We start from the raw sequence: 26737 nt of genomic DNA on the forward strand, positions 1-26737 counted from the left end.
GAGGGTGCTGTGCTGGATGAAGCCAGTTGAAAGAGCAGTGTGCTTTGGCCAGCCACCCACAACTGAAGTAAATGGGTTTCCCAAGAAATGCACTTTATGAAGGAAAGGGTACTTTGAATGAAAATACTTCTAATCAGAGTACACGTAACGCACAGGGTTGAACTTCAAAACTGCTCCTGTGAGCTGTTGCTTGCCGAGCGCTTTGTGTCCCAGTAGGAGTAAGTGGATATTTGCGAGCCAGGGGAGAACAGGGATAAAATGATTGCCCCATCCAGAGGGCTAAAACTAGGATATACCGCTTCACATAGCTCTTCTGCACAACTCTGATCTCTAAGCTTTGAGAGTTGGGAGGGAGGCAAGATGAGAGAAGAGGGTGTTCCTGCTAAAAACATATGTCGTGTTTGCCTGTTTTTTAAGAAAGAAGAAACCAACATTTGCAGTTATCTGATGCAAATTTATGTCCTTATTTGAAACTGCTTATATGACACAACTAATAAATTGTTTTGAGCACAGTGATCCAGGTAGTAGTTTTCTAATACTATGTTGCTTTTACTTCAGCTGGGCAGTGCATTTTTGAAAAAAAAAAAAATAGAAAAATACTGCGCTACAGCAACATGTTTGAGTGCAACCACTAGTCCTACCCGTTTGAGAAACCAGAGCACCCCCATGGCCTTAAAGCTTCCAGTGGCCTTGCGCACATCTGTGGTTCAGTGGAAGGACATAGTGGGACTAATGGGACAGCTGCCACTGGGAGACAGCCAGTGCGATTCTCTCTTATCTCCACGTCATAGCAACCTCAGAAGCTTCAATGGATCTTGAACAACAATCCAGTATATACGGAAATAACATCTCACCGATGCTTGCAAATATGCACAGTCTTTCTGATGTGATCCTCGAAAGATGGTGTTTGCTTCTAAAATACCCCTAATCGTAACAAAAACAGGAGTAATTTTTTTTTCTCCTTTAGATATCTTCTGGAAGGTAGTCTGGCATTAAGTAGTTTTAAAATCGGTATGAAGGTACTTATTACAGAGCAATACACAAGTTCCAGAACAAATGAGAACCAACAGTAAGTCACCTTTAATAGCACTATAACAAAATATTATTCAAAGCAGTATTAAACTTTTCCAGTTGTTTGAGAAGCATGTATATGCTGACCCCTGCTTATTAATATATTCATGCATATTTATCAAGTATAAGAATTACAGTAAGTACTGGTCAAAGCATCACTATTTTTTTTTTTCCTTTTCACGTGACATACAGCAAGGCATCATAATAGGCTGGAAAAAGACTAATGATGCTTTCTTAGTCCTACAGATGAAGAGCTGCTCAGTCTTGCACCACCTCCACACCATGAGCATGTGTGTGGGAGTAGGAGTTGCCCCGTAACTGAACTATTGCAAGAACCAAGAGAAAAGTAGCAATATGTGAAGATGCGGTTACCTGTATTTTCCAAAAGTTTTGTTCAAAGGCATAACCGTGGGGAAAGGTCTTCACCTGTGATCTGAAATGTCATTACAGCTGCAGCTGAGGGGAGTTTATGGCCATTATATAAGGTAATGCTGTAACTGTAAATAGCTTGGCTGTTAGCACCAGGCTCGCCCCAGAACACCACTGCCCTGTTCAAGCTGGTGAATCATAGAATTGCTTAGGTTGGAAAAGACCTTGAAGGTCATCAGTTCCAATGGTTAACCTAAACCGTGTCATTAAGTGCCACACCTACAGGTCTTTAAATACCTCCAGGGATGGTGACTCCACCGCTGCCCTGGGCAGCCAGCCCGTTCCAGTGCTTGACAGCCCTTTCAGGGAAGACATTTTTCTTAATAGCCAACCTAAACCTCCCCCGGTGCAACTTGAGGCTGTTCCCTCTTGTCCTATCTGCTTCTCGCTTGGGAGAAGAGACTGACACCCTATTTATTGCTAAAACTTCCTTTCAGGTGGCTGTAGAGAGCGATAAGGTCCCCCCTGAGCCTCCTGTTCTCCAGGCTAAACACCCCCAGTTCCCTCAGCTGCTCCTCATGCGCCTTGTGCTCCAGACCCGTCACCAGCTTCGCTGCCCTTCCCTGGACACGCTCCCACCTCAGGGTCTGTCTTGCAGTGAGGGGCCCAAACCTGCACACGCTGTTCAAGGGGCGGCCTCACCAGTGCCATACAGGGGGACGGTCGCTGCCCTGGTCCTGCTGGCCACGCTATTTTGGATCCAAGCCAGGATGCTCTTGGCCACCTTGGCACATTGCTGGGCAGCTTTCCGGCCACTCTGCCCCAGGCCTGTAGTGACCCAAGTGCAGGAACCCAGGAAAGCTGTAAGAAGGGGAATCAAAGACTGGTTAAAGTTGGAAGGGATGGCTGGAAGTCATCTGATCCGACCCCCTGGATTAAGCAGGGCCACCTACATCCAGCAGCTTTTTAATATCTTAAGTAGAGTCAGACTCCACAACGTTCCACTGTGCCAGTGCTTGGTCACTTTTCACAGTGGAAAAGTGTTTCCTGAAGTTCAGACAGAGCCTCCTGTGTTTCATTTTTGTGCCCGTTGCCATTGATCACGTCACTGGGCGCCACTGAAGAGAGCCTGGCTCCGTCCTCATTGCACCCTCCCTTCAGGGGTTGACACACATCGGTGAGATCCCCCTGAGCCTTCTCTTCTCCAGGCTGAACAGTCCCAGCTCACAGCCCTGCCTCACAGGAGAGACGCTCCAATCCCTGCACCATCTCAGTGGACCTTTGCTGGACTCCCTCTGGCACGTCCATGGGGAGCCCAGCACTGGACACAGCACCCCAGGTGTGGCCTCACCAGTGCTGAGCCGTGGGGAAGGATCACCTCCCTCAGCCTGCTGACACCACTTCATTAATGCAATGAAATGCACAAGAATAAAGGTAATTCTTGCTGGAAATGGACATCTTATGACCAGAGCTGAACATCTGTGATCCAAAGACCTTAGCCCAGGCTGCGTATTAAAAGCAGAAGCTCAAGTCTTGTCCACTGTTCTTACTTTTATCAACTAACTCTATTTGAGGGAGTCCACGTTGTAGACTGCTTGTTCCATTTGGTGTATTTTGGACAATGAAGCCTCACTGTTCACCACGTTATGGGCTAACAACAGTAGCTCTAGTTGCCTGTTTAAAACATCGGTGTTTAACCTGTCATCCAAAGGCCTCCTAATTGCTGGGTAAAAACAATCTGTCACACAAATGGTAAAGACCCACTTTGCCAGCTAGAAGAAACAGCACGTGTGCCCTTACATAGGTACCTTCTGGCATGTGTATTCACACACTCCCATTTTTTCTTACAGTAGAACAACTGTCTTGTCCTCCAGTCTGGAAAAGTTCTGTCATCTTTGTTGAGTCTGTGACTGCCCAATCCAGCTGGGCTTCTTCAGATCCTGTACGGATCTGTAAGCAGCAGGAGGTAGGCTCAACAGCAGCCACAGCTCCTTGTCATCTCTTTCCCCTTCACGCTTGATGAGAAAAGGATTGTGGGCCCATCTGTTCATGAAAGTGACGTTCTGCTGCAATCTGAGGATAGGCAGGGTAGAAGTAGTGAAGAAACATACAAAGACACTAAAGGTAGCATGTTGGTATTTGATAGTTCTTTGAAAAATGTCTGAACTGGAGAATTTCCAAAATATTTAAAAATTATGACAGAAGGGGGAAATTAACTACAGGCACACAATGCAAAAAGTATTCTGAGGTAACATCTGTCAGCACGATGAGAATGAGAATTGTTTCAACACTACAGAGAATTTAAATTTGATGCTGCTTTGCTTAAAAACCCCCACCTATATACAATAATTTAAAAGCCTCTACTAACATTCCTGTAGTATGTAGGGCAGTTCAAAAAGTATCGTTTATGTCACTTTTCCAGTTTATAGAAATGTTAACATTGCAGCATTTGCAATTCAAATATAGTCATTATCACCGTAATGGGGACCCCTTCTGTTTTGTATATTATCTTGGTGGTGTTCTTTTTTGATACTAATCCAGAGCACCAGGAGACTCTTCTTATCTCACATGTGTTCTTAACGGAGGATTTTTAGAGGGATCTGTAAATAGACAGGACAGGTTTAATCAGAGGAGGTAGACATATTTTTTTATATGGATTTTGGATGCAGTTCTGCAGCAGGGATGCTGCATTTATCTCCTGCCCTTGAACTGATCCACATACACATATTGCTTATGCTCTGTAGCCCTCCGGTAAAAAGTCTTTGATCAGATCGTACAGCAGATGATTTAGAATGACTAAGGCTGCTGTGAAACGTCATGCAAAGTACCTTGGCATGGAAACAAAAAAATTCATGAAAATGTGGAGATAAATAGTTGATCTAACAATACAGAAAAGACTGAGTTTTATGAAAATCAGAGTATGGCCATGAGATCTTTCAGCACCACCTACTACCAGTTTTCAAAGCTGGAGAGGTGAACTTCTGCTCTGCCAACAGTGACCTGGTACCAAGTGTCTCAGTTAAGGTGGAGGCAGAAAAAAAGCAAGGTTCAATCATTCATTACTTTCCTGGCAAGGTTCAGGTACTAAGTCATTCATTGTTATTCAGGTGTGTAAAACACTGTGCATAGGATTTAGATCAAAAGACGCGATGGGAGACATGGATCGAGTCACCTTCTTTTGTGATTTCACAAGTTCACGAACAAAAAACTCAAGCCACTAGCTGCCTAAGTCTGTTAACGTGACATCACCGTTGTTAACGTCAAGGGCTTCGCAAATTCAGCAGTCTAAAGAACACAGACTGCATGTCAAGCCACATAATTTTATTTTTAGCTACTAAGACTTCAAAGCAATTAAGTGCTTTTCATTGTGTCTTCGGTCCCTGTTAACCACTGTAACAAATCCCATTCCTCTCAGTGCCTCTGCTAACAGCCCAGTTCTTCATGTTAATAGTGGTTTCTGGTCTTTATTTTCAGTCCCTATTTTCAATCCCATTGGGTAATCATCAGACCATCTTATATTTACGCACTTACCTCTAGCTATCTTGCTGGGATATATTTTCTGAAATGGCTTGAATTCATCAGGTGGGGGGAAATCTTCCACAGAATGGAAAGTAAATTTTGATTCAAAGTCATCTGAGAAATTTTAGGGAAATAAACATTAGTTGCTGTTGGAGAGATACTTTAAAAATAAATAAATAAACAATTACGACAAATAGTTTCAATTAAAAATGCTGACTTCCCCCCCCCCCCCCCCCCCCCCCCGAATTGATAGTGGCTCATTCCATATAATCAGATCTTGAGTACTTCTGTGAGCCATCCAGGTTTTCTGCCTTAATTGCAAACACTGCCTGTTACTAAGTGAAGTTAAGCTTCTGGCTGCCGTTCCTGTTTTCTGCATCGATACTGGGTTAATGGAGGTATTCTTCAGTGGGCTTCAAGCCATTTAAGTATAAGCAAGAATGAATGGCCATTTCATCAGACCACAAAATCCTTAGCAGTCTTTGCTCTATAGGATTGAAGCTACTAAATGCTCATGAACTGGTTTTAAGAATAGTAATATAAGCACACTACAGCAACTTTTCACAATCCTAAATAATTTTGCAGGTAGTGCATGCTTGTCTTGTCTGCTGGGTGACTCAAAACATTTGTGAAAAAGCCATGATTTTATCTCATTGTATTAAAGGTTGTATAAAAATGTTTCTAATGGGTCTAGTTATAGTACCCTGTTACTGCCATGAGAAAATCTCAAATGAGTTTCTGAGGTCTGAGACACGCACAGGCTTTTGTACTAAAGTTATTAAAGAGACCTAATGTAGGTGATATTACCAATGATGTGCATATTTCCATTTTTCAGTGGTGGGTAGGGGTCATGAGCTGTAGCCCAGGCTGAGGCTCCAGACTTGCTTGTAAGTTCAGTTGTTGGTGATCTTGCTGGTGGCTGCGGAGGTGTGACTAGCTTCCCAGCACCAGTTCCTTGAAAAGAAGCAGCAGACCAGTACATAAACATCATCGTGGCTTACCCAACCCGACAGTAAGCTTTGCACAAAAGCGGAGGGAGCGTAGAAGGAATACAGTTTTGGGGGGCAAACACACGTTCACGGCTGCTGTTTGTCAAGCCTGATCATGGATTTATAGCACTAAGTATTAAATTTAGAAGGCTCTGTTAGAGTTGGCTGGGGCTCGCTGTTCTAGAGGAAGTCTGATATTCTAAAGTATGGGTTTGTCCCAGTCTGGAGGGGAAGGCTATCCTTCCATTTTTGCAAGAACAAGAGTTTCTTTAAGGAAAAAAAAAATACGCCCAAACCAACCACACTAGATGGTATATCTGAAAGAAATTAATTTCCTGATACTTTGGCAGCTATGCAGTGGAATTATCATTATTCTTGTGCATTTCACTGAGGAGTTGCAAGAGCTGTCGAAGCTTACAATTTGTGGGCAGACCTACCACAAGAACTGGGGAAGGGGGACGAGCCCAGGGCCTCCAAGTCAGGAGCCTCTCAAAACTGCTTCCCCCACTGGATAACCGTGAGAAAGGCAGGCTGGTTTGGGGAAACCTCAAAAGTTGAACCACCATGTGAAACAGGCATCTTGATGAAGTAACAGTTCATCACAGTTCCTGAGCAGCATTAATCACCATCACGAAGCACCTGATCTGTTGCACTTACACGGCCTTTCCCATGGCTGTCAAAGGGAACCAGTAATCTTCCTCTTGACACGGCTGCTAAAATACAGGGTACAGAACATTCTCTTCAGATGTTCCTTATTAAGTAAGCTGTCTCCATTTCTCAAACCCACACAGATCTAGGCTCATTTGGGTTCTGTTTTTGGCTTGGCTTTTTTTTTTTTTTTTTGGTAATGATCTTCATTATATCAGAGAATTCTAATAAAATTCTTTCTACAATCTGCTCAAGGCAACAGTAGCTGATGCCCCTGTCCCCCACTTCCCAAGCAGTCATGGAAACCTTTGGCCCTACCACTTGATAATGGGGGGCACTGGCTGCTTGTCCTTGTTGAAGAGCAGAGGGCTGCAACCGTATTTGCCTTTGCTCATCTGCGGCTGTAGCTGCCCCATCTTCGTTTTATTCTCTCGTGTGATGTTTCCCAGCCATTGCCAGTACTGCTCCAGAGCACTGGGGTACAGCAGCTGAGGGATGCCACGGGTGGGCTGGCACTCGAGCAGCTGCAGGTCTGCAGGCGCGGTGGTGTATCTGCTGCCGTACCTGCCACTGTTGGGAGACCGCTCCCGAGCTCCATCACTGCGCTGCTGGAGACGCGCCAATGCCAACACAAAAGCAAGCAGCAGCCCAGCGCGCCCGAGACACCGCTTCACCGGGCAGCATGTTGCTTCCAAGAATCACGGGTGAAACCACGTGGCACAGCACGCCCAGTGCCGAGAGCCTGATGTCTCGCGTGTGCGTTACACACCGTGCAAGCTACAGGTATTCCTCCCGTGCGGGCCCTCGCCCTCCTGCTGCCTGCGCTCTTCATCCCCGCTCCCCCAGCCCTCCCGCTAGCCAGAGGGAGACACAGCCTCCCCTGGGGCGCCCTGCTCTCACCTGCGCCCCGGCAGGGTCTCCTCTTCCTGGGCTCCGCCAGGGCGGGGGGCTGCGGCAGGCCGGGGGTGGGAGGGAGCGGCAGCGACTGAATGCTGCTGGGCTTATGGAGCTGCGACAGCAGGTGGGGAGACTTGGGGGGCAGCGGGGGCGGCACGTCAGCGCTGCTGGGAGCGCTGCTGAAGGCGGGGGAGGGTGGGAAGGAGAGCCTGTTGGAGGTCTGGGGGGTGCGGGAGTGGCTGGGGAGGGGGCGGGGGGGGCGGGGTGGGGGGGGGGGGGGCAGTCCCTCCCTTCCGATGGAGGGAACCCGCAGGGGGGCACGAGGGGCAGGGGAGGGGGAGGGGGAGGGGGAGGCGGGGGGGCAGCGCCCGCTTGAAACTTGGTGAGCTTGTCAGCCTGAGGAGGGGGGAGCGGAGGAGCAGCGCTGGGGGACCCCCCCTTGGCAGGGCGCTCGGCTGGAGGGGGGAGAGGGGGGGGCGGGGGGACAGTGAGGGAAGGTTTGCTGGCAGCGGGGGGCGGGGGAGGGGGAGCGGGCAGGCTGGGCCGCCCGGGGCCGGGGCCGGGGCTAGGCCCGGGGCCGGCCCGGGCGGTGCCGGGGGGCTCCGGCGGGGCAGCTGCCCTCGGTCCGTCGGCGGGGTGCGGCGGGTTACTGCTCGGCTTTGCGGCGCTGCTGCTGGGTGCGGCGGCGGGCTTGGGAGCGGCTGCTCGGACCCCAGCAAGCTGCCCGGTCCTCCCACCTGCAAAACAGGCACCGCATGTCAGACAGGATTCCGCTCGCTCTCCTCACAGTGCGAAGAGCAACCTTGTCATCTCCCCCTCCCCAGTGGTCACCCAAACCATCTCGCGTCCAACAGGCTGCCCCGGTGTAACGATGGGCTCCCCTGGGCGCCGGGGACTCTGCCTGGTCACAGGATGACCTGCTGAGAGACCCTGCTCCTCTCCCTGTTCCTCGGTTTCTGCAAAATGGAACCGTTTAAGGAGAAGGTGCTTCTCTGCAGCGGGCCGGGACCTTTCATACCAGCCTCACGTGCCTAGCACAGCACGCTGAACATCAGGGAGCCTTCCTGGAGAAACCAAGAGTCCACGTGAAAAGGTCTCGAAGAACCCAAGACATGCACCAAACTTGCATCCTTTAAGTACTTGCTTAAGATTTAAAAATTCACACAAATGTCACAGAAATTGCAGTCCCATGAATAAAAGCCAAGTTCTTAAGACTAGTGCTTCAAAGGCTTGCCAGAAGACATGTTTCCTTTTCAACAGCAAATGCCCAAAGACTACTGACCTTTACAAAATGTGTTTTCCTGAATAAATGTCAAAGATTTTTCACAAAGCAAGATGTCACAGAAGGCATCTCATTCTATATTCACAGTCTGATAGGCATGGCCATAGTTCTAAGAACAACTCAAAGCAGCCTACTGCAGCTGAAGCTCCATGAGGAAGCCCTGTGACAAACAGCGCTTGCATTGCAGGCTTGCCTTCCAGGGAAAAAAAACCCAAACCCTGCAGGCAGAGCCAAGCTCTGTCTTTCCCTGCAAATGCCTGCTTTGCTCTGTGCCGCCTGAGCAGGCACCAGCTGCCCAAGAGCGTCAGGTCACTGCTGTGACTCTAAAAGTCACCCCTCGTTGATGCTGGCACTTCTGGAGGTGAAAGCAGTGGTAAGGCCCACACACATACCTTCCTCCTCTCTTTGTGATGCAACAATAACCTTTTTCAGGTCAATAAATAACCTTGCTGGATCAAAGCCGTACTTTATAAATGATGGCAAAAATCTTAAATATGAACCTTTAACACACGAGCCTACAATACCATAGAAATACATGCTAATGGAGGGAAGGAAATACGACTTCTTTGCCGTTTATGCTGAAGCTGATAAGCTCAGATTTCAATACTCTATTCAAGGCACGATTAAAAGTTCTCATTAAACTAATATAAAAAGTCTCCATTAAAACTGTACAATCCATTCAATCTCTTTCCTACCTAGAATAGGGATAGCTTATTATTTACACTTTAGAGGATCAGACACGTGAGATCGAGAAAGATGATTTCAAGCACATTATTAATTGAGCCCTCCATGGCCATATGATGAACTCCAGATTCAGAAAAAAACCCACCAAAACCCCAATAAAAATCAATCACTAAAGCTAACCCCAAAGTGCTTTCATCCCAAATCACAGTTCCCCCCAGCTATTCTTCACACAAACGAAGCCCCTACCTGCCATGTCTCTCTGGCCTGCGGGTCTGAGAACAGGAAAGCCACCAGCAAATAAACCTCCCAGAGGCTGCTGAGAGCCGCCTTTATTAGTGACCGGATTAACTCCATCTCTGTCGGTTCCTTTGGGTTCTGTTAAAAAGAACCAAAAAACCAGGGTATATCAGAAAGTCATGTTATCCTTACCCTCAGACTGCTAAGACTTGGCACCAACAAACATAGCCAAGACCAGGCTTTTCCCTCTTTAAGCATGCTCAGTAAGGAAAATTACTGCTGCGATGCACAGTAAACTGCCGTTATTCCCTGACCCACATTTCTGAGCGCAGCACTCTCTGGTGCCTTTTAATCTCACATCAATAATGACACCAACAAGAAGTTCCGTTAGACAACATTAAATTTACGCTTCCAGATTTTTTTTTGCATTTTTTTTAGGTTTTTTTCGTCTGGTAAAGAAAAATTCTGCTGCCAGAGCCAACAATTCCCACTTAAACAATTATTTCATTAGGAAACTCTCAAGGGTTACATAATTTGTGATTTATTTTGTTTTCTGGACAAGGAGTGCCTGTTAAAGTAATATCCAGTTATAGACTTATTATGAAGTATCTAGAAAGTGTTCCCTCTCCACAGCCTAAAGCCATATGGAGATGCAGACCTCTGCTGAACTTCAAACCTGCCCTTTACTTTGAAAGCTGCCCAGCTGGTCTCTGCAACTGAGGCTTCAGCAAAGCTCACCCAGGGACCTCGCTCGTACTTACTTTCAATCTGTGGTGCACTGCGATCATTGATTTGAGTCACTTTTCTTAAGCGAGTTCCCTGCTGGATATCAGCTAAGAGCGCATTTCGTGCTTTTTGGTCTTCCTTTCGCAATTTTGGTACCTCTGAACTCGCCTGTTGACAATAAGAGTGTTAGATGGGAGGCACAGACAAAAATGCATGCTTAGAAAGTACAGATAAGCAAACATGGGATAGGAGATCTGAAATAAACCATCCTTGGCAGCCATCGTTTCAAAGTCTTTAGGTCAAGTCAACAAGAGCAACGTTCAGTTGTTACAGGAGGCAGAAAAGCGGAAGGTTTAAATAGAACACAAATCTAATATTAGCTGTGCTAATACTGTTGAAAGGAAATTAGGGGGCATGCTTAAATGAAATGTGGCCTCTCGCTCAGTGATTTATGGTCTCTGCCCTACAACTCCAGCTCTGAAATGCCTGTCTTGCTGGGTCTTTTCATGCTATTTACAATGCTTTACAACAAAGACTTTATATGCCACCTTAGAATAAATGTCTTTCTGTTTTACCCACTTTGCCTTAGGAAAAAAGGCAGATAAATACATACTGTGCTTACATTTGAATGAGATCATTAACTAATTTAGACTCTGTCTCTGTATTGGAGAATTGCACCAGTTTAAGTAGACCATCTTTAGAACAATACAATTATATTTTAGTAACTTTTCCAGCCTAGCCAAGGTCCATAAATGTCAAGTCAGGTTGTAGTTTTAAAGTTTTGTAATAAATCAACCCTCTCAAAAATTTAATTCTTTATTCTTATTTCATCAAGCTTTCTGTTAAAAAAAAAAAAAAAGTCTTAAAGTGTGAATGTTTTGCTTTCCTGAAGCAGATATAAACCAGCAAAGCTGTTATTTCCAAACCTATAGTGGTTAACAGAGTAGTTTAACAGAGGGGAACCTTCACATCAGAGGAGCAGTGTGCTGCGTGCTTCCACATCTGCTGAAAAGTCCCATAGGTTAGCTAACTTCTTGAAGAGCATGAGTACCAGGAATGTTTCCATAGCCCTTAATTTTTGCATCGTAGTCATAATAAAGCAGAACCATACTGTCACACTTTAAGACAAAAAAAACCCCAACTTGGCAATAGCAGTCTGAAAGAAAAACAGAAACTTGAAAATACTTAACCAGCTGCTGAAGTAAGAAAATGTCTAGCTTGCTAATCCTAAACAATGAATTATACCGGTATGGTATTACTTGTGGTTATTTTCGTACTTGCTAAAATCCAAAGCGAGCTAGATTTGCAGAGCCCCACTAGATGGCACTCCGGACGGCTGCTAATACCCACTGCATTCCTGACACCTGATGTAAAAACTCGAAATTATAATCTTCTGACAGATCCCGCAACTATGTATCATTTTAAAATGTTCCAAAACCCACCACTCTGTTATGTAGTTTCCCAGCTCGAAACATCGCTGCCTGCCCTTGTGCTTTCAGCGCAGCGAGTCCCACTACCCATGAAGACAACCCAGAACAGCTGCCTGTGTAAGCAGTGTTACAGCATGTACCAGCCAGAAACTACTTCCACTCACATTTTCTGTAAGCTGGCAGTACTTACTGTGAAAAATGGAAATACCATAACTGGAACAAGGGCAATTCCCCTTCTCACAAAAGCTTTTTACCAGTATCTTCAACTTCACGACGCTCCACTCTCACTAATGACTTTGCTGCAGCAGGACAACCAGGATCTAGAGGGATCTGAGCGAGACCTACGTTTAAAATTAGATCCAGCAGCTGTCTTTTCATTTCCGGGTTCAAGTGTCCACATATTATGCCAGCTGTCCACTTCATCTCCCCGATCTATTTCTCTGAGCAGGCAGGCTATTGGAATATAAAGTCTTGATATGCAAATAGCTATTAGGCTAAAATATCCCACTTGTGGCAACCTACATTTGTGAGGGACCCATGACTTGACGTCACTTTAGCATGGCTAAGATATTGTTTGCAATCTGTAACATAAAAAAGCAGGAACAGCATTCTGCTGGCCCGTAATGCAGCGTCACAAACTGCCTTTCTCTCACATTAGATCCCCTACTCCAAGCACAACTCCATCCATGCCCCAGCTGTTTCTTCTAACTCCTTATATATGTAAGAGATACAATCTTCCGTGCCCAGCCCGGTGGATGAGGGTGATTGATCAGCTGCTGAGCAGCTTGATACAGATTCTCTTTTCCCATTACAAAGTCAAGATGCTCTGGGGTGTACTGTTGCCTGGTTGCACTGCAGTCAGAGCTCCTTTGGATTTCTTCTTTGCTGTCTGCACTCCCAAGGCCGGTTACAATTCTTGTCAAGAATCATTTCACCAGGCAAGTATCTCACCCACTCATCTACTGGTGCCCTGCATTTGCAAATCTGTGGTTTTACCATATTGCTTTTTGATACACAATCAGAAAGGAACCTTCATTCATTTGATTAAGATTGATCTGGGATGCACACACATGCTATGCCTGCAATCCATAGCACAAGAACAGATACTAAATGTATAAGTTGTGTATCGAGAAAAATAACGAGAGGAGCTCTTACGGGTGTCACATTTTCAATCCTGATCACATGCAACAGAAGCGTTTCAGCAGGAAGACAATTATATTTTGGGTCACAGGAAAAACAGCTGCAAGACAAGATATGCAATTCTTGGGCTACTTTCTAACCTACCATCTGCAGGGCAGCATCATTTATTTACAAAAACAGAAACATCTCGATCTTACAATGAAAATCAGAAGGGAAGCAGAGAAGAATGTGAAGATCATTTGTTCTATCAGATCCCAGAGCTGCCTCAGGTAACACAGAGTGAAATTAAATTCCATACTTTATTTACATGAATTGGTGAGGGAACGGTGGGTTCCCATTACCTTAGTAACTACTAGGTTATTCTGCTACTATTTCAGACACAAAGAAGGGCACATTTGGTACATACTCGGAAACAGAACAGAACAAACCACACATGTAAATAGTCTGAACATAAGAGAACTACTCCCTTTTCACCTCAAACTCCACTACTTCTGTCTTCAGTGTCCTGAATTACATGCTCAACCATGCCATTCAGTAAGGTATAGGATCAATGTTTGGGCTACCTGACAGATTTCCAAAGTACCTGTAAACAGGAAAATACCATCAAATCACAATATTTAGAGTGATGTTCCAGAGTGTAATTCATCCTTGATGGAAATAAACCTTTTAAAATGTGCAGCTGATAACTTAAACTGGAAAAGAAATGAATGAGGACATCACAGTTATACAGAGAGATCCAAATCACTGCAGTTTTTCAAATGGTCTCAAGAACAACAATGTAAAACATGCTCCCCCACCACTGGGGTGGAGGAAGAGAAAAATGGAAGGGGAAAGCAAGGGGGAAAGCAAGGGGGAAAGCAAGGGGGAAAGCAAGGGGGAAAGCAAGGGGGAAAGCAAGGGGGAAAGCAAGGGGGAAAGCAAGGGGGAAAGCAAGGGGGAAAGCAAGGGGGAAAGCAAGGGGGAAAGCAAGGGGGAAAGCAAGGGGGAAAGCAAGGGGGAAAGCAAGGGGGAAAGCAAGGGGGAAAGCAAGGGGGAAAGCAAGGGGGAAAGCAAGGGGGAAAGCAAGGGGGAAAAAGCGGAAGGTGCACAATATACAAATTTAAAACTGACAATTACTGGATGAGAAGTTCTGGCCATACCTCTGAAATAAAAGCCCGCATCCAGAGTGCCACGAGCCTGAACCTGGCAGTGGGCTCCAGCAGCGAGCCTGCATGAGTGAGTGTGCCTGACCTCCCAGCACAGGGCTATGGCAAGAAGGGTTAGTACACTCCTCTGATATATTTCATCCTTTCAGAAAAAATAATGTGAGCAAAATTATTGAATTAAAAGTTTAGTTCTGGTCTCTGGATCTTTAAGATTATGTTGAAAAACTGAAGATGCACAGAAAAGAGCCAAAGTGGTATCCAAAAAGCTGAAGGAAACAGTTCAGATTTTAGCAGCGCAGTCTGGTCCACCACCCCTGAAGTCTACCTGAAGGGGTGGTTCACTGCACAACACATAAAACTTTACAGGGAAATGATGGTGAGGACTCAGGCAGCAGAGACAGGTATTTGGTGAATTAATGCAAGACACAGCCAGACAAGCTCTGATTAGAAGGCAGCAAGACTGACCGTCCCCTGTAGCAAGGGGCTGCAGGCGGCAGCAGGCTATCAGGTTCTAAGTTTTCAGCTCAAGGCGGGTTCCTCTCTGGCAGAAGTGCTTTTTGTGAAGCACAAGTCATGGGCCCCAAACAGAGCTACTTGCTGACATGCAGTACCTTACAGCGGGGAGGTAGCCAGTGGTTCATAACAGTTTCTTCCAGTTACGAGTTCTGTGAAAATGCATCATTTTGTTTAGAAGAAAAACTGTTTACCCTATATATATGGACCACACAAGGTTCAGCCCTGAATAATCACAATCTTAACAACCTGAACTGAGTTGTATCAGTCAAATTAAGAGCTGAGAGACTGTTTTAAGGAAAACAGACTGAAATCCATGGCAATGAGCTCCATTCCTGGGTACATTACTGCTGCAATACTTGCATCACCTTGGAAAAGTCACATTACATCTTGCAAGACAGATGGGAGCATCGACCTACCCTCTGGGCTCCTGTGATACTTAAAATATTCAAGAGGTATATGTGCTCAGATACCAAAATGATGTAAATGCAGAAGGCACCAGGCTTCTGAAAAAGTTTACAGTAGTAATAATTATTATCTTTCAGATTTTGAAGAGCACCCCTGCACACAGAAAAGGGGAAATCCTTTGGAGTCTGGGCAGGCAGTTCAGGTCAGAGTGGATGCAGACACTGTCCTATAAATGGGTTGTATTTACTCTGATTTTCAAATATGCTCTTTACTGAATTTGCAAAATACTTCAGGGTAGTGTAGATTTTCACAAACATGACAGTTGCAGCAAAAATGTACCGCTAGCCTTCTGGACAATCCAGCAGCCAGGCAGTCATGGACCTTTGTTTCAGAATAAACCTATCAGCTGACGGGAAAAGAGGATCCAGTACTCCAGCTCTATAATAGGCAGGAGCCATAAGTAAGATAAAATAAAGCATGATTCCATCCAAAGGCGCTGCATTCTCTTTTATTTCAGAGATCTTATAGATTGAATATTTATACTCCTAACATGTAATGAATTGTACCATCACAGTAGATTCCTTTTCCTGGTCACTTTTCAGAGGAAATATTGAAAAAACAGCCATATAGAAAATGCATTTATTTATCTGAACTAGATAAAAATAAAATGAAAAAAGAAGAAGTCATAATACATTTGGCTTATCTCTAGCTACCTATTTGGTGAGACATATAACAATAAAATTAAAAATCAATCAGTCTGACATGCAGTATTTTATAATGGGCAGAGCGCTCTCTTTTGCTGGCAATTTCATTTATTTCTGTTGAATCTGGTGTCAATCACCCTTCCTCTCTCCCATGCCCAAATTTTTCCCCCTAGACAAAAAAAAAAAAGGATTCAATGCAGAGATCAAGCACAGATACTGGCAGAAGGCATAAGCGGCGTGTGTTTTAGTAAACAAAGAGTCCGAGGACACCCCTTAACAAACCCTCGCTTCATTATTTTTCTCTGCCCTGCTCATCCAAAGCTGCACAGATATGGGCTGAGGCAACGGATCTTCACCAATGCAGCATGCAATGCCTCAGGTTTGGCTTTTAAGGAAGGGAAAGACATTGCAGTAAGATAAGGAAGGATGAAGAGAAAGCTCTAGAATAAGACACGTGATCACAGAGGCACACATTCATGAAAACAAGAGTTCCTGGGCCAGTCCTGGCCTTCTCAGGCATCCAATCCAACATGTTTTAGAGACCAAACTTAAACTAAAAAATGCAAAAGAAAAACTCTACAAACATGGCAACGGACAACTAAAACCAGCATGCAGAACAGCAGACAGGACAAAACCAGCAACAGCTGTGTAGGCAATGCAGTCAGTAATGTGGCAGCGCCAAGTCTGGCCAAAGAAACCTTGCATCAGCACAGTGAGAGACAACTGAAACATCTAAACCTTAATTCAGGGACCTGCAAAGCATCAAGGAAGAGCCTGAACAACTGGAAATGTAACACACCCCCACCCCCAAATATTATTCCTATATTAACAATAACTGGAATTCTGGTGTAGACAAATACAGATTGTTCAGGAAAGATGATAATAAAGGTGAAGCTATCTGTGTAATGCTGTATGTGCGTCATGTCAGAGATGGCTAAGAATATCAAGAGTGAAACACAGCCTGTTTGGGGTTGGTAAATCTTCTGAGGAAGGATGATGAGTGTTCTCACTGCCCATATGGTGTAGCGAGGCTCTCCAAGTAGGAGAGCATGGAGGGAGAGATGATGACTGGGTCCCCATCCAACCCTGAAGCTCCTGCTCCTTTGAATAAAAGCTAGGCACAGGGCTGGTGCTCACAGCAGTTGTAAAGGGCACAGACATGGAGTAAGGGGCTTTAAAGGGGCAACATCCCACTAAAACACTCTTCTGAGAAAAAAGATAGTGAAAAAGAGTGGACTAAGAACAAGGGAAACCTGCTTGCTAGCAACTTACTCCATAACTTCCTTCCACTTAACCACAACCTTCTGACCAAAAGTTCCATAAGGAGATCCCTGTAACCATCAGGACTAATGAATTTAGATGAAATCAACTCTTTAAAGACTGAAACCTTTTCAAGACCAGAACTGACAAAAAAAAATAATACTGTAAGATGCCAGAACATTCTGACAAACTAAAAAGTCATAACTTTTAATTAAAAGAATGAGGTTGATTTGGAACAAAGTAGAATATGGAAGATGACCAGGAATCTCAGTGTAAACTAACCAGCATGTCTTCCTTGATATAGCGTAGGATTATAAAAGTCATCTATGCATTTGTAGCTCAGCATGAAATCTGAAATGCCAGAGGAACTTGTTTTCCCCAAGTCAATCCACTATTACTAGATTAGAATTATGCCAAGAATTCACCATTTTATATTTGCAGCAGAAGCAGTTTGCCCAGCAGGCAAGAACATTGCTTTTACGAAGAATTCTTGAACCGGCAGCTAGCCTCCCTCAGGAATGTGCCGAGAAATGCCATCGTGACAAAAAGCAGGAGCTTATTAAAATAATAAAATAAACAGAAGTACAATAGAGAAAAACATTGTCATCCTTCTTGCATTTACGTTAAATATGCATCAGGCGTAGTTTCACTCATGCAGTGTCAAATGCAAAATAAAATAATCCAAACAATCCCCCCTTCCATCTTAAGGAAAAATCCAACAAACCTCAACAACAAAGCATACGACTTCTTTCATTTTAAATATTTTAAACTGTTTGTTTATAAAGAAGCTTGCAAGATCTGGTTTTGGTGCAAGTTTTGGTTCAGCTATTCACCATAGAGCCCCAACCTCTGATTTAAAGCTTTTTAATTATGGGAAAATTTGCAAGACTCCACCTGCACAGTCAATTGCAAGATCAGAGCTGCTTCTTGTGTTTCTGTGGCGTAGCATAGGGTGAAACTAATTAATTCTTGGCACTTGGTCTACCTGGATAAACACAACAATCTCTCAGCCTTCTAACAAGCTGCAATTCAAATGCTTCCCGTGTGAGGGGTCACTCTCCAGCTGACTTTTCTGAGGGAACCCACACGAAGGGACCTGCCAAAAGGGTTCCTGGCAGCTAACGAAGTCATTGTTTCAGGAGAATGACAGGACCAGCATTTCACGATTCCATCTACACCCAGCTCAATAATGATTAGCCATGATCTCAGTCTCCATCACACAAAGTTCTGCAATCTGAACGTGACGGGTTGAAAAGGTCATCGAGCAATGTGTGTACTTAGATAGGCTGTGTCTACACCAGTCTTGTTCCTCAACTTCTAGCAAGGGAAGTACAGTGTAAAAGTTGTTACAGATCTCTTCCTGGCATTTTAGCCACCGCCTAGTCCTGGCATTAGTCCCAAATAATGAGGTGTTTCAGGGTTAGCAGAGCCTGGTGTCTTCTCTGCACTAGCATCTATCTGCTTGAAGCACAATAGCTGACACAACGGCAGGGAACAAAAGATAAAAAAATAGCACAGCAAGAGTTAACTCTCTTCTAATCTATATTCCAGTGCTCATTTCAAACCACCAGTAATCAATGCCATTGCACCCAGAAAAACCCTCTTCATTTTATGTTAGCACCACTTCATCAGACAATGTAAAATCTTGTATACTTAAAGGTTCAATTGCTCCTGCTACAAATGGAGCAGTGGGCTTATTAACAAGGGTGTACTTAAAGTTTTCCAGTGTGGGGTGCTAAATTTCTGTACCTGAATGCAAAAATGCAACAGAATCAATATGATGATTTATACCTGCTAAGCCATTTAGCTTTTCTGTGGGTATTTAACTTTCTGACACACACATTTTAAACATAAATTCTGGCTGTTCTTTAAAATACGCAGTAACAGAAGCCACCAAAATGAAGGCAGTATAAAACTCAGAACTACTCTAGAAGTGTTTCCCAGTGGTTCAGAAAGATTGCAAGTCAGATATCAAAAATACCCTGAGACTGGCTTCAAAAAATAATTTTGAACTTCAATTTCTGATTTCTAAATTTTTGGGATTCAATTCCCAAGATCTCCTCTGCATCACTGAAAACAGAAGTGAAAACTCTTACATAAACAAGAAAACCTGTGGCCCTGGCATTGCAACAAAAATGTCAAACAGCACAGGGCTGAAAATACTGCTGTGGGAGCTGGCGATGCTGCCGCTGGTTATTCTCTCTGTCTACCATAGCTGGGTCCCCAGAATTACAAGGGCTACTATGAATAGTGATAACAAAACATTCAACTTACGCTTACCACAATTTAATCTCACTCTGTTCTAAGGCTAGGCCATTTCTCCTACTTAGTTACCCATGTAGAAGCCACTGATTGTTCTGAAATGCCTTTTAGCATCCATGCAAAATTATCATCAGCCCAAGATAGGAGAACGGTGAGAAACAAACATTGCTTGCAATGTCACCTTCTAGCCCCACAGAGGAGTTTCAACTCAAGCATTGCTATAATTCTGGGTTCTCTTAATTAAAAGTGTAATATTAATTGACAAATGGAATTTAATATTCTGTGTACACTACACTGTGTACACTACAGATGGGGTACTGACTTTTCAGGACAATATTACCTTGTGATTAGAATGGTAAATTAACCTATTAGTTTCTCTGCAGCTATACTGTTTCTGGGCCTGATCATTTACAGCTGGTACCTCTGTGACATGCTGCAACTTCCATACTTTTATATGGAAAATTATACAGACGAAAACCAGACAGCAAGAATAAGAAAAATACATTAAAGTGTTCTCCATTCCATTCAGACGTGTACAACACACGGCATTAAGAAGAAACATGCAAAACAGACCTCACCACCCAAATACATTAAAAGTGGTGACCTAAGAGATCTCAAGTGAACTGTTCAAGATTAGCATATAGCATACATGCAGAACATGCCCTGTACCTGTCCAGATGAAACACATGGAGCAATGCCAACCTAGTATTTATGTTTTCTTTACCTCTTCCCCACCTTCCCTAGCTCCCACTTACCCTTTCTGTATCTGTTGACTACAAGAGTAGAAGGCTACAGCAGCAACACTTTGAGATATACAGCTACGCAGTCCCACATTTTCCACTATTTGAAAATTACATCAAATAAACCACACAAAGACACAGCATTTTTTCTACATAATTGCCTCTCACGTCTTTATGAAAGCAGGCTGGTGTGAGATGTGATACATTAGTGAAACACTATAAATCAGTTTATTTTGGCTGGAACGATGTGTTCTCAAAACTTTCAGCTGCATTTTGCCCAACCCTTAGCACAGTCTGTACTATGGCCAGTCATCAACAAGATTACCAAGTCTGCACTCTTTCTCACTATGGTATGTTTTACCTATCAACAAAAAACATGATTTAGTATCTCCTGACCTCGGCACTTCATGAAAAAGTACTAAATATCATCTAACTCACAGCTCGCATAAAATTTTAATAAACACATTCCTACATATTTTGTAATCGGCACTATGCATGATTCTGTTCTTTCAGTGTTATGCTTGCACATCTAGGGGTGTGAATGAAAAGTTGAGAAATTACCTTAATTTTTTACAATAAATAATTGGCAAGCACGCACACACATTTATGCACACACACAGTTACATGCCCACATTGTCTCATATTATATTTGGTAAAACCAAATCAAAATACCATAAACCATCATTATCCTTAGCCAAGCTGGTTTACATACAATGTTTTTTCCTGTTTCCAGGAACAGCAGTGCTAAATGTCACAGGAGCAAACCCAGCTCCCACACAACTTCAGATAAACACTGTAGGTCTCTGAATTTCTTGGGAAGGTTGAATGAAACAAGATTTGCACTCTGACACCTGCATGAAGGAGGGAAAAAAAGCATAACCCCACCCCACTCCACCTGGAAAACTATCAGCTGATATTTTTTTCTTAACCTTGGAAATATTACCTCTGTGAAAATTATGTGCTTATCACAGTGTTTTATCATAAGGAATTGCTTTTCTGAGGTTTTTTTTTATTACAAGACTAGAAAATAAAGTCAGAATAAAAACTTGGTAAACGCTGACATATGTTTGTCTACAACAGAAATTCTATTTCTTTTCTGTTTTCAAAACTAAGAGCCGGGTAACCATTAAGATTAATATACAAACCAGTACAGCATTCAGGATTATTTCAAGTTTCACATTTCTCTCACCAAAGTAAGCATATTCCTTTCTTCTCCCACTCTCTTAGTTTTCAGTATGCCGATAAGGCAAATAAACTCCTGGTGCTACTTTACTGGCTTTAATAATCCAATCTGTTGTTATTTCAGGGGTTAATTTCCATGCTAAGACTTTAATAATAACAATTCTGAAGAGAATGGAAGTATTTGCTTAAACTCCACAAACATACAAATCATTAAACAAACATCTTCCCTGAATAAGGCACAACGCAGCAGGGCTGCTACACATCAACACTTCTTTCAATATTAACATTTTAATAGGTGATGACTGATCATAACATTAGGAATTCAAATGTATAGACAAAGGCTGCACAGCAGCGAGCAGTCTCCACTGCATGTAAAAAGTGAATGTGGTTTATCAAAGCAAAGTTCTCTCTTGATCCTTTCTTGGGAGATTAAGTGGAGAAAATTTTTAATCCGTCTCAGTGGTGGTATGTACTCCAGGAAATATGATAAACCAAAACTAACTAGAATGCCTCATATGCCAAACTAGAAGGCTAAAGAAAGGAGGAATAAAAAGGAGTTTTTCCAGGAGCAGAAACCTTTGAAAAAAACCACCCCAAAACAATATTCTCCCTCCAGAAAACAACAAAAAAACCTATGTAAGAAACCAGTTTACCTGATGCACACATGCCTATAAAATTGAAAGACCTTTAGAAAAAACTTCCTAATGCCTCCTTTCTAAGTTTCCTTTATTAGGGTGGAGGGAAGAAGGGAAAGAGAAAAGATCTGAACTCTTTAAACAAGTACCAGAAAATATACTGGGGTACAGTTCTAGTCTGCCTACTCATCCCTCTCATCTTTACCTACGACCCCCAGAAGGCAGGCATTTGAAGATATGCTCAATTAATCCCATCAGCTATATTTACATTTTGACTCAGCCACCTACACTTGTTACTGCAGATACCCTACCATTGCCTCCTGAAAAGTCTACTTTGCCTCCTTTTAAGTACACTCTAATAGCCAGTAGATTTTCAGCTGTTGGGCACAGGTGGCTTCTAGCATGTCTTAAATACCATCTCCAAATCACTTTAGTATTGCCTGGTAACAACTTTTGCGAGCAGAATTCAGTATGAGTACCGAAGAGAAAATCTGCAAGTCAAAAAATTTTGAAACCATTGGGAAAGAACCTAACTTCTGCCTTAAGAGGGAGTTAACAGTACAAGAAAGTCAAGTGTCAATAGTGCTTAGGATTTCAATGAAGTAAGGACTGCAAAATCATTTGGGACCATGGCTCATAATATTCACTAAGAAAATGTGCAGAAAAAAGAAAATGTGGTGACTATTTCTGCTAAAAATATCCCAATAATGAAAGCAAGAGGAAAGTATGGCTATTACCCATATAATTAGAAAAACAAGACAAGTCTATGGTACCCGTGCAATGGCATCATGCAAAATGACAGGATTCTAAAACCTCAACCTACACACAGATGTTTCTCTTCTAACATAAATTAACTAAGTTAAACTAGTGGCTTGCCTGCATATCAGCAGTGAAATTAAAACCTAACTTTTAATTGCTACCATGTAAACATTACTCTGGTTTAATTATATCAGTATAATAAAAATCACAGTGCTGTTTACTTTGGAACATTTCCAGGTGTTGGCCAAATAAAACTTATCTGTTTTGAAGGTTTTGGTTAAAGTTACATGCCTGTTAGAATTTTCTTCTTCTTCCATCCTCCAACTGTACATTTAGCAGCTGTAACAACAGCTGGGCAGTTTAGCAGCTGTAAAAGACAGATGCCCATTTCTAGAAAACCGCTTCCTAGTAAAAGAAAACAGGGTCTGTAGCAAGTTTTCATGGATTCCCCAATGATAAGATTTTACCCTGCAACTCAGCACCAACTAGAGCGCTGACTTACACTGTGCTTCTGCTGAACTCACCAGGCAGATCACAAATCTTCTCCAAGTTAGCTCTCATTCAGTTTTGACAGGGAAAAATCCTTTTGCTTTTGCTGTTACAGCAAAAGCAATGTTCTGCCATTTTATTTTACTAATTCTTTATGTTGGTTCATGTGCTCTTTTTAGTGTCAACACTTACTAAAAGCAAGGCTTTCATATCAGACATTAATTAGAAATACATCTAGTTTGTATCGTATCACCAAGATAAAACTGACCCTAAATTCTATATGTCTTATGCACAGAAGATCATATTTGAAATAGAATGATCTAACTAAGATATGGAAATACAGTATAAGCCTTCTTGTACCAAAACCCTATCATGGTAGTGGCTTTAGACATCAGAAGAGGGGAAACAAAAAACCCCAAAGCTGTTCATACTGGTCTTTAAGCATCCTGTTAGCTTTCTCAAGTCATTTACAACAACTGGCATATGTTAGACAAGTCTAAAACTGTCTCTAAGTATTTTACTGAGCTAAATTTATTAGGATAAGAACACTTGCAACTTCTGTTGACTTAAACTGCAGTTGTGGGCATTAAGTTGCTCACAACATTTGGCCCACTTATTTCAGCATCTAACTCTAGGTTGCGTACCAACCCAGAAAAGCTGCTAACTGAAAACACTGCTCATGGTGCTCAAAGTTAAAACAGAATGATAAAAGGAATGAAGCACTGCTTATTTCATGTTCTGTCTTTATCTTCCTCCTATTCATCTCCACATTTCTCCTCCAATTTACAAAATGGTTCAGCCTGCAAAGTAGCAGAGAGAAATATGCAAGGAAACTCCTTTCTGGAAGAAGATAACACAGGAACATTATCAAACAAAATCAACAGACCTTCATCAGAACAAAACAGGCAGAAATGCCAAAGAATGCAAGGTAGAAATGAAGTTCTTAAAAATAATAATTTGAAGTACATTTGACATACCACATATGTTTTGTTTTGCTACAGGGACTAACATACGCTTGCAAATAAGTAAAGCAGTGACAGAAAAACATATGAAAAAGGAAAAATTTTATGTCTTGAACAGATCCATGTCAGGTTTAACTATTTCAAAATGGTCTAAGAATTTCAGTACAGAAACAGGCTATGAACAAACTGCAGAATACAAGGAATGACTTAAACATGTTTTATCATAGGTGCAGTAATTGATTGTGAAAGTATGAAAACGTAATACCCTGAAACCCGACTCAGAACATCCTCCTCTTATTGCAAATGTGCTGGCATGGCACACGTTCAATTTCATGACACACACAGTACTGATCTGTTACAAGCGGTAATTGTTCCTGCACACTTATAAAAGCATATTGTGCTGTATCCCCAGGAAGGCGGTATGTGCTAGAAAGAGCAACACCTACAGCTGAACACTGTGAGTCTTAATAGAAGCTGTAAGAAAAAGGATGAAGAAATTAACATTTACCACTTGCACATTACCGATACAAAAATGAGTTCCCTCTGGCTGGAGAAGCATCCACAAATGCTAAATTCTGACCATATGTACTCTAATGCAATTATCTCTAAACTTTTTGATCCCACACCCCAGCATTAAAAAAAAATATTTGTGCATGCACCCCAATATACATATATTTATTTATAAATTATAGACATGCATGACTGAAGTTCTAATATTTTCTTCCCACACCCCAATGGATCATCTCACACACCCCACTCCGGAGAACACAGCTCTAACAAACAGAAGAAAAAACAAGTGTCTGGCCCAGATATTTGTCATGAATATCCACACCAAAATCCTGGGGGCTCTGAGCTGGCCACTATAGCTAAGCTTTTGCTAATAAAGATGAAAAGTCAATCTTACCAGAGGTGGTGGTGGAGGGGGCCCTCCAGAAGGCGGTGGTGGAGGGGGAGGTGGTGGTGGCGGTGGCGGCACAGGCATCAGTTAAGATTTCTAGCTTCACGCAGTTATGAAAAATACAGCCAAAGTCTATGTCCTTGAGGGGAAGGAAGGGAGGAGAAATAAAAGTGGGAAAAATAAAAAGAAAAAAAAAAAAAAGAGGAATGTGTTTATACACTGTAAGCTGAAGATCAGCCAAGTTTCTAGCTCTCAGCAGACTGAAGACTTTTATAGTGTACTGCTTCCAAAACTACAGTACGAACAGCCTCAGTATAGTTATCTGATGACAACATTCATCTAAAGAGCAAGCTCACAGATCTGGACAAGTGCCATGAATACCAAATACATAGATGGCAGCCTGTCCAGCTTTAACTATTACACCTTGCCTTAATCTACCCCATAGCCCTGTAATGCAATTCTGCAGAGAAGAAATCACCATTAACCACATGTAAGCACTCCTGCTGGGGCAAAAACTCTGTTGACTTTAAGCCAGAGGTTTGCTGCTTTAAGGACAGAGTAAGGAACTTTGTAAGGTTCACTGTACTTGTTCCAATGTTAAAAAAAAAAGACAGACATGAATGAATAATAAATGAAGAAATAATTCTACAAATTAAAGCTTCTATTATTGATATAAGGACGAGAATTTCAAGTATTAAAGTCACATGTGTTTTTTCTGCCATTTTGAAATGTTAACTTTTCACAATTCTTCAGTAACACACTGATGAAAAAGACACACATCTTCCAACAAAAGCTGTGTATTATATTTTTTGTAATCTCCTGCAGAATGACAGTGCATCACCCACTGATTTTCATCTCTAACCCAGCCCCTGGTACGATTGCATCCCCTCTCAGTCTGAAGTCATCTGTAAAGTTAAGAAGCAACCCCTGTATTTCATCAGTAAAATTGCAAATGAAAGTACTAGGCAGTGGCAAAGAGAACCCTTGGCAATCCATACTTGGTAACATCTTTTATGTTGACAGTGTCTCCTGGATAAATGCTCCGAACATGTTTTATATCTAGTTTTATGTCCATTGTCTCATGACTGTCTTCTGAAACTCTTCATAATGTCATGTGAAACAGTATCAAAAGTTCTACAATAATGCAAAATATGACATCTGCTACTCCTCTCCTTTCTGTAAGGCTTTATCTTAGCAGGAAATTATATTGATTTGACACATTTGCTCTTTATACATCCCTATAGATGCTAATTTGTTTTCCTGTCTCCTCCAAGCATTTAGAAACATCTCACTCATTTTGACGTTTCCCTAGAAACTGATGCTAAGTTCAAAGGATCACAGTTCCGAACCCCTATCTCCTTTGTCCTTCCCTTCTTTTTTAAAAGCAGGCACTCTGTGCTTTTCCAGCTGTCTGAAACCTTTCAGTCAAGTAATGTAAGAATCACCTGAGAAAGCAGGAGACATGAGACAGTTAAAGCTGGAGAACTTCAGGAGAGAAGACAAGACAGAAATGAGGCAAGTTACAGTCTTTAGGAGAATACCTAGCTGTTTGTTAGAGAGAAATAGATTAGAAGGGGCCATGAAGTTAAAATGCACATGCAGCCTTGTCCACTTCCTACCTAGCGTATGTGAACAATATCCAGATAATATCTGAGTATCTTCCTTCTGCTGTATCTTGTAAAACACTTTATGGGAGATCAATCAAAAATTAAACATGCAGAGCCTCTGCAACACTTGCTTTCTCCCTTAAGAGACTGCTATGCAAAGGAATAGCATGTCAAAGCACTC

At 42.6% G+C, this 26737-nt stretch overlaps 1 protein-coding gene across 1 annotated transcript in view; it reads right to left on the reverse strand.

Annotated features, from left to right (window-relative positions):
• Positions 1–3969: 3969 nt before the first annotated feature.
• Positions 3970–26737, reverse strand: part of WIPF3 (WAS/WASL interacting protein family member 3) — a 35458-nt gene continuing 12690 nt past the window's right edge. Inside the window, 8 exon segments of the mRNA XM_040593305.1 lie at positions 3970–4040; positions 4972–5073; positions 5767–5913; positions 7497–7775; positions 7778–8230; positions 9706–9834; positions 10458–10590; positions 24956–25088. Coding sequence (XP_040449239.1) covers positions 4000–4040; positions 4972–5073; positions 5767–5913; positions 7497–7775; positions 7778–8230; positions 9706–9834; positions 10458–10590; positions 24956–25033 — 1362 coding nt within the window. The 5' untranslated portion in view covers positions 25034–25088 and the 3' untranslated portion in view covers positions 3970–3999.

The sequence above is a fragment of the Falco naumanni genome, chromosome 4 (assembly GCF_017639655.2).
Source record: "Falco naumanni isolate bFalNau1 chromosome 4, bFalNau1.pat, whole genome shotgun sequence".
NCBI lineage: Eukaryota > Metazoa > Chordata > Aves > Falconiformes > Falconidae > Falco > Falco naumanni.